This window comes from Astatotilapia calliptera, chromosome 11, assembly GCF_964374335.1.
Source record: "Astatotilapia calliptera chromosome 11, fAstCal68.1, whole genome shotgun sequence".
Classification (NCBI taxonomy): Eukaryota; Metazoa; Chordata; class Actinopteri; order Cichliformes; family Cichlidae; genus Astatotilapia; species Astatotilapia calliptera.
Window position 1 is genome coordinate 21055246 of NC_137432.1, and position 13578 is coordinate 21068823.

At 34.9% G+C, this 13578-nt stretch overlaps 1 protein-coding gene across 1 annotated transcript in view; it reads right to left on the minus strand.

Moving 5' to 3' along the window:
* The window catches only part of LOC113032228 (female protein-like), a 29922-nt gene extending 16443 nt beyond the window's left edge, over positions 1-13479 (minus strand). Inside the window, exons 1-2 of the mRNA XM_026184996.2 lie at positions 13172-13479; positions 12962-13016 (exon numbers count right to left, since the gene is read on the minus strand). Coding sequence (XP_026040781.2) covers positions 12962-13016 — 55 coding nt within the window. The 5' untranslated portion in view covers positions 13172-13479. The remainder of the gene's footprint in view (positions 1-12961; positions 13017-13171) is intronic.
* Between the last annotated feature and the right edge of the window lie 99 nt (positions 13480-13578).

The window sequence follows — 13578 nt, forward strand, 5'->3', positions numbered from 1 at the left end:
TTTTTGCACAAATACCATGATTTTGCACAAATGCTGTGATTTAGCAGAAATACTATGATTGGGTACAAATACTATGATTTGGCAATAATACTGCGTTTTAACAACTACTGAGATTTGATTGAAATACTATGATTTAGAAGAAATACTATGACTCCATACAATACGGTGCTTTGGCACAAATACTATGATTTGGCACAAATACTATGATTAAGTACAAATACTATGATGGTGCAGAAGTACTATGTTTCAGTACAAATACTATGATTTGGCAGGAATACTATGTTTTACCAGTAATACTATGTTTTGGTACAAATACTATAATTGAGTACAAGTACTATAAGATTATAGAAATACTATCATTTAGCAGAAATGCAATGTTTTTGCAGAAACACTGTAATTTCGCTTAAATATTATGAAATAGCAGTAATTCTATGACTTGGCAGAGATACTACGTTTTAGCACAAATACTACAACAACGCAGAAATACTATGACTGAGTAGTAATACTATAACATAACAGTTCAATGTTCTTGCACAAATACCACAATATGGCAGAAATACTATGTTTTAGCACAAATACTGTGATTTGGTATAAATACTACGATTTGGCACACATACTATATTCCACAGATACATTATAACATAACAGATATTCTACGACTTAGTAGTAATACTATAACATAACAGAATTATTAATTGGGCACAAATACCACGATTTGGCAAAAATACCATGATTCAGCACAAATACGATGACATGGCAAAAATACTATGATTGGGTACAAATACTATGATTTGGCAATAAAACTGCATTTTAACACAAATACTGAGATTTCATTGAAATACTATGATTTAGAAGAAATACTATTACTCCATACAGATACGATGCTTTGGGACAAATACTATGTTTTGGTTCCAATACTATGATGTGCAACAAATACTATGATTTGGCACAAGTACTATGATTTAGTACAAATACTATGATTTGGCAGAAATACTATGCCTTAGTAGTAATACTATAACATAAGGGATATACTATGGTTTTGCAGACATACTATGTTTTTGCACAAATACCATGATTTGGCACAAATGCTATGATTTAGCAGAAATACTATGAATGGGTACAAATACTATGATTTTGCAATAATACTGCGTTTTAACAACAACTACTGAGATTTGATTGAAATACTATGATTTAGAAGAAATACTATGACTCCATACAAATACGATGCTTTGGCACAAATACTATGATTTGGCACAAGTACTATCATTTAGTACAAATAATGTGATTGGGCAGAAGTACTATGTTTCAGTACAAATACTATGATTTGGCAGGAATACTCTGATTTAGCAGAAATACTATGTTTTAACATAAATACTATCTTTTGGCAGAAATTCCTGCTAAAAAGGACTATTTCTGCTTTTTAGCAGAAATACTGTAATTTGGCATAAATACTATAATTTGGTATAAATACTGTGATTTGGCACATATAATATATTCAGCACATATACTATAACATAACAGAAATATTATGATTTGGCCCCAAAACCATGATTTTGCACAAATACCATGATTTGGAAAATATACTATGATTTTTCAAAAAATACTATGATTTAGCAGAAGTACTAAGATGTAGTAGAAGTACTTTGCTTTAGCAGAAATACTATGATTGAGGAGTAATACCTAAACATAGGAGAAATATTGATACACAGACACACATACACAGACAGTAAAGGGAACAGGAGCTGTTGAGAGTCTGGGCTTGGTATATGTAGGTCAGTTAAATTAGCTGCACCTGCTGTAGTCAGCCCTTACACACGCAGACACAGAGAGAGGTGTGAGTTTTCTTCAGTGTATTTCTGACATTCAGGATTCCCCTCGAACAAATGGCCATAATTTCCTAACCGTAGAGGCTAGAACGGTCATTCAGACATCGTTTTGTTCAGAAGAGATGGGGGAATCTTCAGGTCTTCATAATTCAGAGATAAAATATAAATTATTAAAGATATATGACTTGTAATACACTGTAACTGAGTAGAGGCGAAGCAAAAACTGCCTTGACTTGCTCTCAAACAACCTTTGGTAACTCTAAATCTATATGGAGCATCAAAATCATTCTTTCACCGTAAGAAACAGCAGGCTTTGGTGAACAGTCATGGAAATTTTCAGGGCTCTGTGGAAATCCATCAAAAAGATATGATGAGAGAAAAAAGTGACTCATTTCCAGAATTTGAAATCTGATGAAATCTGAGCGAGGGACAAATTTCCTACCCTCAAACAAGTCTAACTCATCTCAGAACGGTAATAGGTGAGAAAATAATTCTTGAATTGTGAGCATCAGGAGTGTCTGAAGATATACCGGGACAAGCCTCATGTCTTAACTTCGCTTCGTTAAGGAGATATGACAATTTGAAAATGCCTCTCATTAGAGAAATCCAGCGGTGATTTTGAACAAACTCTCCATTGAGTTTATATGGAGAGTTTTCTGACTTTGTGTTACTCTGAGGAGATTTGCAAAATAACTATGAGTCCCACAACAATGATAGGGACATTTTCTGAAAGCCAGCAAAAATACCTACGTTTTGGTGTATAATCTGTGGGGCTTGAGTGGAAATTGAGCGAGTAGCAAGAAGTTGTTTGGACATGAAGAGAAAATTCACACAGTTTCACTGTCCCCTCTGAGTTAATTGCATAGCAACCATAGCAACGCATGTATTTTCTGAAAAATCACAATTTTGCAACTGAAGACTTAAAGAGAGATAAGATGAAAACAGTAGAAGATCTGAAATAGCTGAATCATACAGGAATGGCCCAATCATTTGAGAACGTTTTAAAGTTTGAATGGAGTTTCTAGGTGAAAGTATGAGGCAGTAGTTAAGTTTCAAAGACAAGAAAGTTTTAGCAGAATTGTGGAAGTTTCCCATTCATTTCAATGGGACAAATTAAAGGAAAAAAGTGTAATATTTTAAAAAGTATAATAGTAATAAACACCAAAAGTCATAGCCGGCATAAGCAGAAAGAGCAGAACAGTTTAGAGTTTGAACGGTGAAAATAGCACAAAAATTGTGGAAGTAGATCCACGGCAAAAAGTGTACGGAAACACCCGGAATAATAAAGAATAAAGAGAAACAGGAACTCAATAGTGTGGATGCCTATTAAGGCATCCACACAATAATAACTAGAAAAATTTGCATTTCCTGCGAAAATGCAGTGTGGATGCCTTAACGCTGAAGATGTCTGCTGAAAAAAGCTGAAAAAGTTGAAAAAAAAAAAAAAAGATGCCCTGAGCAGGTTTCGAACCTGGCCCTCCTGGTCAAAGGGCAGCTATTTAACTCACTGAGCCAATCACTTTCTCACAAAGAAAAGGTGGAGAGATTGACAATTGTGCTGAAATGAGAAGAAGCTGCTGAGAATTGTGCTGATAAGAGGTGGAAAGGCTGAAAATGTTTCAGAAGAGGTGAATAAGCAGAATTTGGGCAATAAAAGAGGTGAAAATTCTGCTGAAAAGAGTTCAATCAGCAGAATTTCTGCTGAAAAGAGGTGAATGAGCAGAATTCTGCTGAAAAGAGTTTTTTTCTGAAAACAGCAGAAAAAACTGAAAATTTTTCTGAAAAGAGTTGAATGAGCAGAATTCTGCTGAAAAGAGGTTTTTGCTGAAAAAGAGCTGAAAAAGTTTGGATTTGTGCTGAAAAGGGGTTAAAAAAACTGAAATTTTTGCTGAAAAGGGGTGAAAAAGATGAAATTTGTGTTGAAAAAAGTTTAAAAAAAGTTTAACTGTTAAGTGAAAGAAATGTTGCCATAAGCTGGATTTGAACCCAGGCCTCCCAGTCTGAGAACGGATGCTTATCTCACTGAGCTAAAACACAGCTCAGCCCATCATGCAAAATCAGTGACCACATTGATAATGTGTTCCATTCATTTCAATGGTCAAAAGTCATAACACACATCAGCAGAAATAGCAGAATTTTTTAAAGTTTAAACATAGTATTTCTGCTAAAACTTAGTATTTATACTAAATAATATTTTTTTCCTGCCAAATCATAGCATTAGTGCTGGAACACAGAAAGTTCTGCCAAATCATACAATTTGTACTAAAACATTATTTATGATTTAGCAGAAACACTGGGACTTGGTAGAAATACTATGATTTACATGAAATACTTTGACTTAGTAGAAGTACTACAATCTAGGAAAAAAGTACTACAGCATAGCAGAAATTCTATCATTGTGCAGTTATACTATGATTTGGAAGAAATACTATACTTTGGCACAAATACTATGATTTGGAAGAAATACTATGTTTTAGCACAAATACTATGATTTGGCTCAAATACTATAACTATCCTCGGTCAGAAGGAGAGGCTGACATCCAGCATCCAGCAAATAGGTCATCTCCAACACAAGAGATGACCTATTTGCACTGATGCACTTAGTAAACAGCCCCTACTTAGCCACTACATAATACAGTGATATTACAGTATACAAATTCACACAAATACTATGATTTGGCAGAAATACTATGACTTAGTAGTAATACTATAACATAACAGATTTCCTAAAAAAAACTATGAAATTGCAGTAATTCTATGAATTGGCAGAAATACTACGTTTTAGCACAAATACTATAACAACGCAGAAATACTATGACTTAGTAGTAATACTATAATATAACAGTTCAATGTTCTTGCACAAATACCACAATATGGCAGAAATACTATGTTTTAGCACAAATACTGTGATTTGGTATAAATACTATGATTTGGCACATATACTATATTCTGCAGATACACTATAACATAACAGATATTCTAAACTTAGTAGTAATACTATAACATAACAGAATTATTATTTGGGCACAAATACCACGATTTGGCAAAAATGCCATGATTCAGCACAAATATGATGACATTGCAAAAATACTATGATTGGGTACAAATACTATGATTTGGCAATAATACTGCATTTTAACACAACTACTGAGATTTGATTGAAATACTATGATTTAGAAGAAATACTATGACTCCATACAAATACGATGCTTTGGGACAAATACTATGTTTTGGTTCCAATACTATGATGTGCAACAAATACTATGATTTGGCACAAGTACTATGATTTAGTACAAATACTATGATTTGGCACAAGTACTATGATTTAGTACAAATACTATGATTTGGCACAAGTACTATGATTTAGTACAAATACTATGATTTGGCAGAAATACTCTGATTTAGCAGAAGTACTATCTTTTGGTAGAAATTCCTGCTAAAAGGTAGTATTTCTGCATTTTAGCATAAATACTGTAATTTGGCATAAATACTATGATTTGGCATAAATACTATGCCTTAGTAGTAATACTATAACATAAGAGATATACTATGGTTTTGCAGACATACTATGTTTTTGAACAAATACCATGATTTGGCACAAATGCTGTGATTTAGCAGAAATACTATGATTGGGTTCCAATACTATGATTTGGCAATAATACTGCGTTTTAACAACAACTACTGAGATTTGACTGAAATACTATGATTTAGAAGAAATACTATGACTCCATACAAATACGATGCTTTGGCAGAAATACTATGATTTGGCAGAAATACTATGACTTAGTAGTAATACTATAACATAACAGATTTCCTAAAAAAAACTATGAAATTGCATTAATTCTATGACTTGGCAGAGATACTACGTTTTAGCACAAATACTATAACAACGCAGAAATACTATGACTTAGTAGTAATACTATAACATAACAGTTCAATGTTCTTGCACAAATACCACAATATGGCAGAAATACTATGTTTTAGCACAAATACTGTGATTTGGTATAAATACTATGATTTGGCACACATACTATATTCCGCAGATACACTATAACATAACAGATATTCTACGACTTAGTAGTAATACTATAACATAACAGAATTATTAATTGGGCACAAATACCACGATTTGGCAAAAATACTATGATTGGGTACAAATACTATGATTTGGCAATAATACTGCATTTTAACACAACTACTGAGATTTGATTGAAATACTATGATTTAGAAGAAATACTATTACTCCATACAAATACGATGCTTTGGGACAAATACTATGTTTTGGTTCCAATACTATGATGTGCAACAAATACTATGATTTGGCACAAGTACTATGATTAAGTACAAATACTATGATTTGGCAGAAATACTATACCTTAGTAGTAATACTATAACATAAGAGATATACTATGGTTTTGTAGACATACTATGTTTTTGCACAAATACCATGATTTTGCACAAATGCTGTGATTTAGCAGAAATACTATGATTGGGTACAAATACTATGATTTGGCAATAATACTGCGTTTTAACAACTACTGAGATTTGATTGAAATACTATGATTTAGAAGAAATACTATGACTCCATACAATACGGTGCTTTGGCACAAATACTATGATTTGGCACAAATACTATGATTAAGTACAAATACTATGATGGTGCAGAAGTACTATGTTTCAGTACAAATACTATGATTTGGCAGGAATACTATGTTTTACCAGTAATACTATGTTTTGGTACAAATACTATAATTGAGTACAAGTACTATAAGATTATAGAAATACTATCATTTAGCAGAAATGCAATGTTTTTGCAGAAACACTGTAATTTCGCTTAAATATTATGAAATAGCAGTAATTCTATGACTTGGCAGAGATACTACGTTTTAGCACAAATACTACAACAACGCAGAAATACTATGACTGAGTAGTAATACTATAACATAACAGTTCAATGTTCTTGCACAAATACCACAATATGGCAGAAATACTATGTTTTAGCACAAATACTGTGATTTGGTATAAATACTACGATTTGGCACACATACTATATTCCACAGATACATTATAACATAACAGATATTCTACGACTTAGTAGTAATACTATAACATAACAGAATTATTAATTGGGCACAAATACCACGATTTGGCAAAAATACCATGATTCAGCACAAATACGATGACATGGCAAAAATACTATGATTGGGTACAAATACTATGATTTGGCAATAAAACTGCATTTTAACACAAATACTGAGATTTCATTGAAATACTATGATTTAGAAGAAATACTATTACTCCATACAGATACGATGCTTTGGGACAAATACTATGTTTTGGTTCCAATACTATGATGTGCAACAAATACTATGATTTGGCACAAGTACTATGATTTAGTACAAATACTATGATTTGGCACAAGTACTAAGATGTAGTAGAAGTACTTTGCTTTAGCAGAAATACTATGATTGAGGAGTAATACTTAAACATAGCAGAAATACTGATACACAGACACACATACACAGACAGTAAAGGGAACAGGAGCTGTTGAGTCTGGGCTTGGTATATGTAGGTCAGTTAAATTAGCTGCACCTGCTGTAGTCAGCCCTTACACACACAGACACAGAGAGAGGTGTGAGTTTTCTTCAGTGTATTTCTGACATTCAGGATTCCCCTCGAACAAATGGCCATAATTTCCTAACCGTAGAGGCTAGAACGGTCATTCAGACATCGTTTTGTTCAGAAGAGATGGGGGAATCTTCAGGTCTTCTTAATTCAGAGATAAAATATAAATTATTAAAGATATATGACTTGTAATACACTGTAACTGTGTAGAGGCGAAGCAAAAACTGCCTTGACTTGCTCTCAAACAACCTTTGGTAACTCTAAATCTATATGGAGCATCAAAATCATTCTTTCACCGTAAGAAACAGCAGGCTTTGGTGAACAGTCATGGAAATTTTCAGGGCTCTGTGGAAATCCATCGAAAACATATGATGAGAGAAAAAAGTGCCTCATTTCCAGAATTTGAAATCTGATGAAATCTGAGCGAGGGACAAATTTCCATCCCTCAATCAAGTCTAACTCATCTCAGAACGGTAATAGGTGAGAAAATAATTCTTGAATTGTGAGCATCAGGAGTGTCTGAAGATATACAGGGACAAGCCTTGTGTCTTAACTTCGCTTCGTTAAGGAGATATGACAATTTGAAAATGCCTCTCATTACAGAAATCCAGCGGTGATTTTGAACAAACTCTCCATTGAGTTTATATGGAGAGTTTTCACACTTTGTGTTACTCTGAGGAGATTTGCAAAATATCTATGAGTCCCACAACAATGATAGGGGCATTTTCTGAAAGCCAGCAAAAATACCTACGTTTTGATGTATAATTTGTGGGGCTTGAGTGGAAATTGAGCGAGTAGCAAGAAGTTGTTTGGACATGAAGAGAAAATTCAAACAGTTTCACTGTCCCCTCTGAGTTAATTGCAGAGCAACCATAGCAACGCATGTATTTTCTGAAAAATCACAATTTTGCCACTGAAGACTTAAAGAGAGATAAGATGAAAACGGTAGAAGATCTGAAAAAGCTGAATCACACAGGAATAGCCCAATAATTTGAGAACGTTTTAAAGTTTGAATGGAGTTTCTAGGTGAAAGTATGAGGCAGTAGTTAAGTTTCAAAGACAAGAAAGTTTTAGCAGAATTGTGGAAGTTTCCCATTCATTTCAATGGGACAAATTAAAGGAAAAAAGTGTAATATTTTAAAAAGTATAATAGTAATAAACACCAAAAGTCATAGCCGGCATTAGCAGAAAGAGCAGAACAGTTTAGAGTTTGAACGGTGAAAATAGCACAAAAATTGTGGAAGTAGATCCACGGCGAAAAGTGTACGGAAACACCCGGAATAATAAAGAATAAAGAGAAACAGGAACTCAATAGTGTGGATGCCTATTAAGGCATCCACACAATAATAACTAGAAAAATTTGCATTTCCTGCGAAAATGCAGTGTGGATGCTTTAAAGCTGAAGCTGTATGCAAAACCTAGCTGAAAAAGCTGAAAAGTTGCAGAAATTGTAAAAACTTTGCAGAAGCAAAAGAACTTTGCTAAAATGTAATAACTTTGCAGAACTGCAATATCTTAGAGGAAACATAATACCTGGCAGAAATACAATAGCATAGCAGAACTTAGCAGAAATATTGTAACTTGCCAGAAACATGATAACTTCTCAAAAATACAAGAATTTAGGAGAAATAGTATAAGATAACAGAAAGAATATATATTTAGCCAAAAATACTTAAACATTACAGAAACACTATGATTTAGAAAAATAGTACAACATAGCAGAAATACTGTGATTTACCAGAGACACTGTGATGAACTATGAATATTGTAATTTTAAATTAATACTATGTTTCAGCACAAATACTCTAGTTTAGCAAAAATATTACAACATAGCAGAAATACAATTATATAGCAGAAATGCTATATTTAGAAAGAAAAATATAATATAGTAGAAATACTATGATTTAGCAGAAATACTACAATATAGCATAATAACAATGATTTAGAACAAATACTATGATTGAGCAGAACAGTAATAACTTAAGTGAAAATACTGGAAAAGTAAAATGACAAGAAATAAAAAAAAAGAAAAGAAAAAAAAGAAATTCAGAAATGTAAAGAGAGAGACACACACACAGGGTCTATGCCAGTCAGCCATTCTGAATATATTATATTTTTATCAAACTATGAGATGCTGCCCTAAAGAGGGTCTTTCTCTCTCTCTCTCTCTCTCACTCACTCACTCACACACACACACACACACACACACACACACACACACACACACACACACACACAGGGAGAGAGAAGCAAGTTTCTAGGTCAGTCAAGCAGCCTCGGAGCTGCTGAATTTGAATCCACCAATCAGAGAGGCTGTGTACTTTTCCCCGCCAAAACAGGTGTACACACGCAGCACAGAGAAACAGGATTTTTGTAGTCTATTTCTCATAGTGAGGATTCCCCTCAAACAAATGGCCATAATTACCTAACCGTAGGGGTTAGAGCGGTCGTTCTTAGATCGTTTTGTTCAGAAGAGATGGGGAAATTGTCAAGTGTTGACAATTTATCATTAAAATATGAATTTTTAGAGATATATGACATGGATGACGGGTTGGTTTAGAAGCCACGAAGACCCCAATATGCAAATCTGAATGCCTCAGCCCACATATATGATTGGCTGGCTGGGAAGCCGTGCAGGCCCTGATTTGTAAATTTGAATGTCTCATCCCTAAGATATGATTGGCTGGCTGGGAAGCCGTGCACGCCCTGATATGTAAATTTGAATGTCTCAGGCCTCACAGAGGATTGGCTGCCTGGGGACCTGGCAGTAATATATAGAAATAGTATGATTAAGCATAAATACTACATTTACTAGAAATACTATGTTTTAGCACAAATACTATAAAAAGCAGAAATACTATATTAAGCAATATAAATATCCTATAAAAATCCTATAAAAAGCAAAAATACTATACTATGATTTGGTAGAAAAACTATAATTATTCAGAAATACTATATTTGGCAGAAATACTATATTTAGCACAAATCTTATAAAATAGCAGAAATAGTATGATTTAGCACAACAGTAATAACTTAAACAGAAAAATTGGAAAAGCAAAATGGACAGCTGAAAAAATGCTGAACATGCTGAGGGTCCCTCAAATATACTTGTTAAATGAAAAAAATCAGCAAAAAAAAAATATAACAGCCACACAATCACAAATATGTACACATAAGGAAACACTCATGCACAGAGACACACTAGAAAGTGTGTGTACATTATTGTACTTTATTGAGCCCCGTGGGGAAATTGCTCTCTGCATTTAACCCATTCACTCAGTGAAGCAGTGGGCAGCCATTGGGCGCCCGGGGAGCAGTGTGTAGGGACGGTACCTTGCTCAGGGGTACCTCAGGGTAGCTGATAAGGGGAATTGAACCCCCGACCTTCCGATCATGGGGCAACCACTCTACCTACTGAGCTATCCCTGCCCTATTGGTCCCCGTGGGGAAATCCCTCTCTGCATTTAACCCATTCACTCAGTGAAGCAGTGGGCAGCCATTGGGCGCCCGGGGAGCAGTGTGTAGGGACGGTACCTTGCTCAGGGGTGCCTCAGGGTAGCTGTTCAGGGGAATCGAACCCCCGACCTTCCGATCATGGGGCCACCACTCTACCTACTGAGCTATCCCTGCCCTGCCCTGCACACACAAGATCCAATTCAGTCAACCAGTCTACATATATTGAATTTAAATCTTACAATGAGATCATCCCATTAAAAGGCTTTCTCTCTCTCTCTCTCTCTCTCTCTGTCACACACACACACACACACACACACACACACACACACACACACACACACACACACACACAGGGAGAGAGAAGTGAGTTTCTAGGTCAGCCTGGGAGCTGCTGAATTTGAATCCACCAATTAGAGAGGCTGTGTACTTTTTCCCGCCAAAACAGGTGCATGCAGCACAGAGAGACAGGATTTTTGCAGTCTATTTCTCATAGTGAGGACTCCCCTCAAACAAATGACTATAATTTCCTAACCGTAGGGGCTAGAGCGGTCATTCTTACACCGTTTTGTTCAGAAGAGATGGGGGAATCTTCCAGTGTTGACAATTTATCATTGAAATATGAATTATTAAAGATATTTGACTTCTAATGCACCATAACTGAGTAGAGCGAAGCAAAAACTGCCTTGACTTGCCCTCAAAAAACGCTTTGTAACTCTAAATCTATTTGGAGTATCGATATCATTCTTTCACCGTAAGAGACAGCAGGCTTTGGTGAACAGTCATGAAAATTTTCAGGTCGCTGTGGAAATCCAACAAAAAGTTATGATGAAAGAAAAAAGTGGTTCATTTCCAGAGTTTGAAATCTGAGCGAAGGACGAATTTCCTACTCTCAAACAAGTCCAACTCATTTCAGAACGGTAATAGGTGAGAAAGAAATTCTTGAATTGTGAGCGTCAGGAGTGTCTGAAGATATACCGGGACAAGCCTCATGTTTTAACTTCGCTTCGTTAAGGAGATATGACGATTCGAAAATGCCTCTCATTACAGAAATGCAGCGGTGATTTTGAACAAACTCCATTGACTTTATATGGAGAGTTTTCCGACTTTGTGTTGGTCTGAGGAGATTTGCCAAAATTCTATAAATCCCACAACAATGATAGTGACATTTTCTGAAAGCCAGCAAAAATACCTACTTTTTGATGTATAATTTGTGGAAGTTGAGTGAAAATTGAGCAAGTAGCAAACAGTTGTTCGGACATGAAGAGAAGACTGCAAAACCTTCAGTGGCACACTGGAAGCCAAGAGCATAGCAACCATAACAACACATGTATTTTGTGAAAAATCACAATTTTGCAACTCAAGACTTTAAGAGGCATAAAAGTAAAATGGTAAAAGATTTGAAAAAGCTGATTTATACCTGAATAGCCCAATAATTTGAGAACATTTTAAAGTTTGAATGGTTGTTCTAGGTGAAAATATGAGGAAGTAGTTATATTTCAAAAACAAGAAAATTTTACCAGAATTGCAGAAGTTTCCCATTCATTTCAAATTAAAGGAAAAAAGCTTAATATTTTAAAAAGTATAATAGTGAAAAATACCAAAAGACATAGCCGTCATTAGCAGAAATAGCAGAATAGTTTAAAATTTGAACGGTGAAAATAGCACAAAAATTGTGGAAGTAGATCCACGGCGAAAAGTGTACGGAAACATCAAGAAGGAACTCAATAGTGTGGATGCTTAAAGCATCCACACAATAATAAAGAATAAAGAGAAACAGGAACTCAATAGTGTGGATGCTTAAAGCATCCACACAATAATACAAAAAACTGAAACACCAGGTCACCGACCCAGCACCGTGACATCTATTCCTGCTTTCCTTTTGAATAAGGATGAAGGAGTATATATCTAAAATGGTAAACATGGACACCTCTAATGTTAGTATTTATCAACACAGTAGGCTACACACTCTAAGTCTAATACACCTTCATTGTTATTAATTTTGGTTGCATATGTTAAATACTTAATAATTAAGATTAAAAAAAAATAGAAGGTACTTTGAGGGATTGCAGTGCACGATGTCAGCATCACCAGTAGAAGCACCAGCAGCATCTACAAAGACATGCAAACATACCAATTCACATTGTTTATTGGTACTGGTGATACAAACAAATCTGATGTCACTTTCATCATCCGCACCACAATACACGTAAAAGGGTTTCTGCACATGCAATACATTTTGTTTCAATATGAAAATCATATCTTACCTTGGATACAGTGTCAGGATAGAGCCTTCTATACTCTGGGTCCTTTTGTGAATGGTTTGTTTTTTAACAGTGCAGAATGGTTCCTTTTATACCATGGCTGCTGCTGTAAATGGTTAACTTTTTATGGCAGTCATTGTTTCTGTAAATTTCCATGTTCCTACTTCCCGCACGTGTGTTTACAACTTATGGGATTAGATCCGAGGAATCTGAAAACTTCCCCTTCACGCCTATAGCGAAGTTTGAATCAACAGTCACTAACATTCATGTCTTTGGGTTATAGAAATAAGTTAGAGTATGCGGAGTAGAGTCTGTTTTGACAATCTTGTCAATTATAAGTGACACAAAAGTGTGCATTTCATTCTTACAAATGAAACAGAGAAGAAAAAGGGGTACGTATCAATATATTA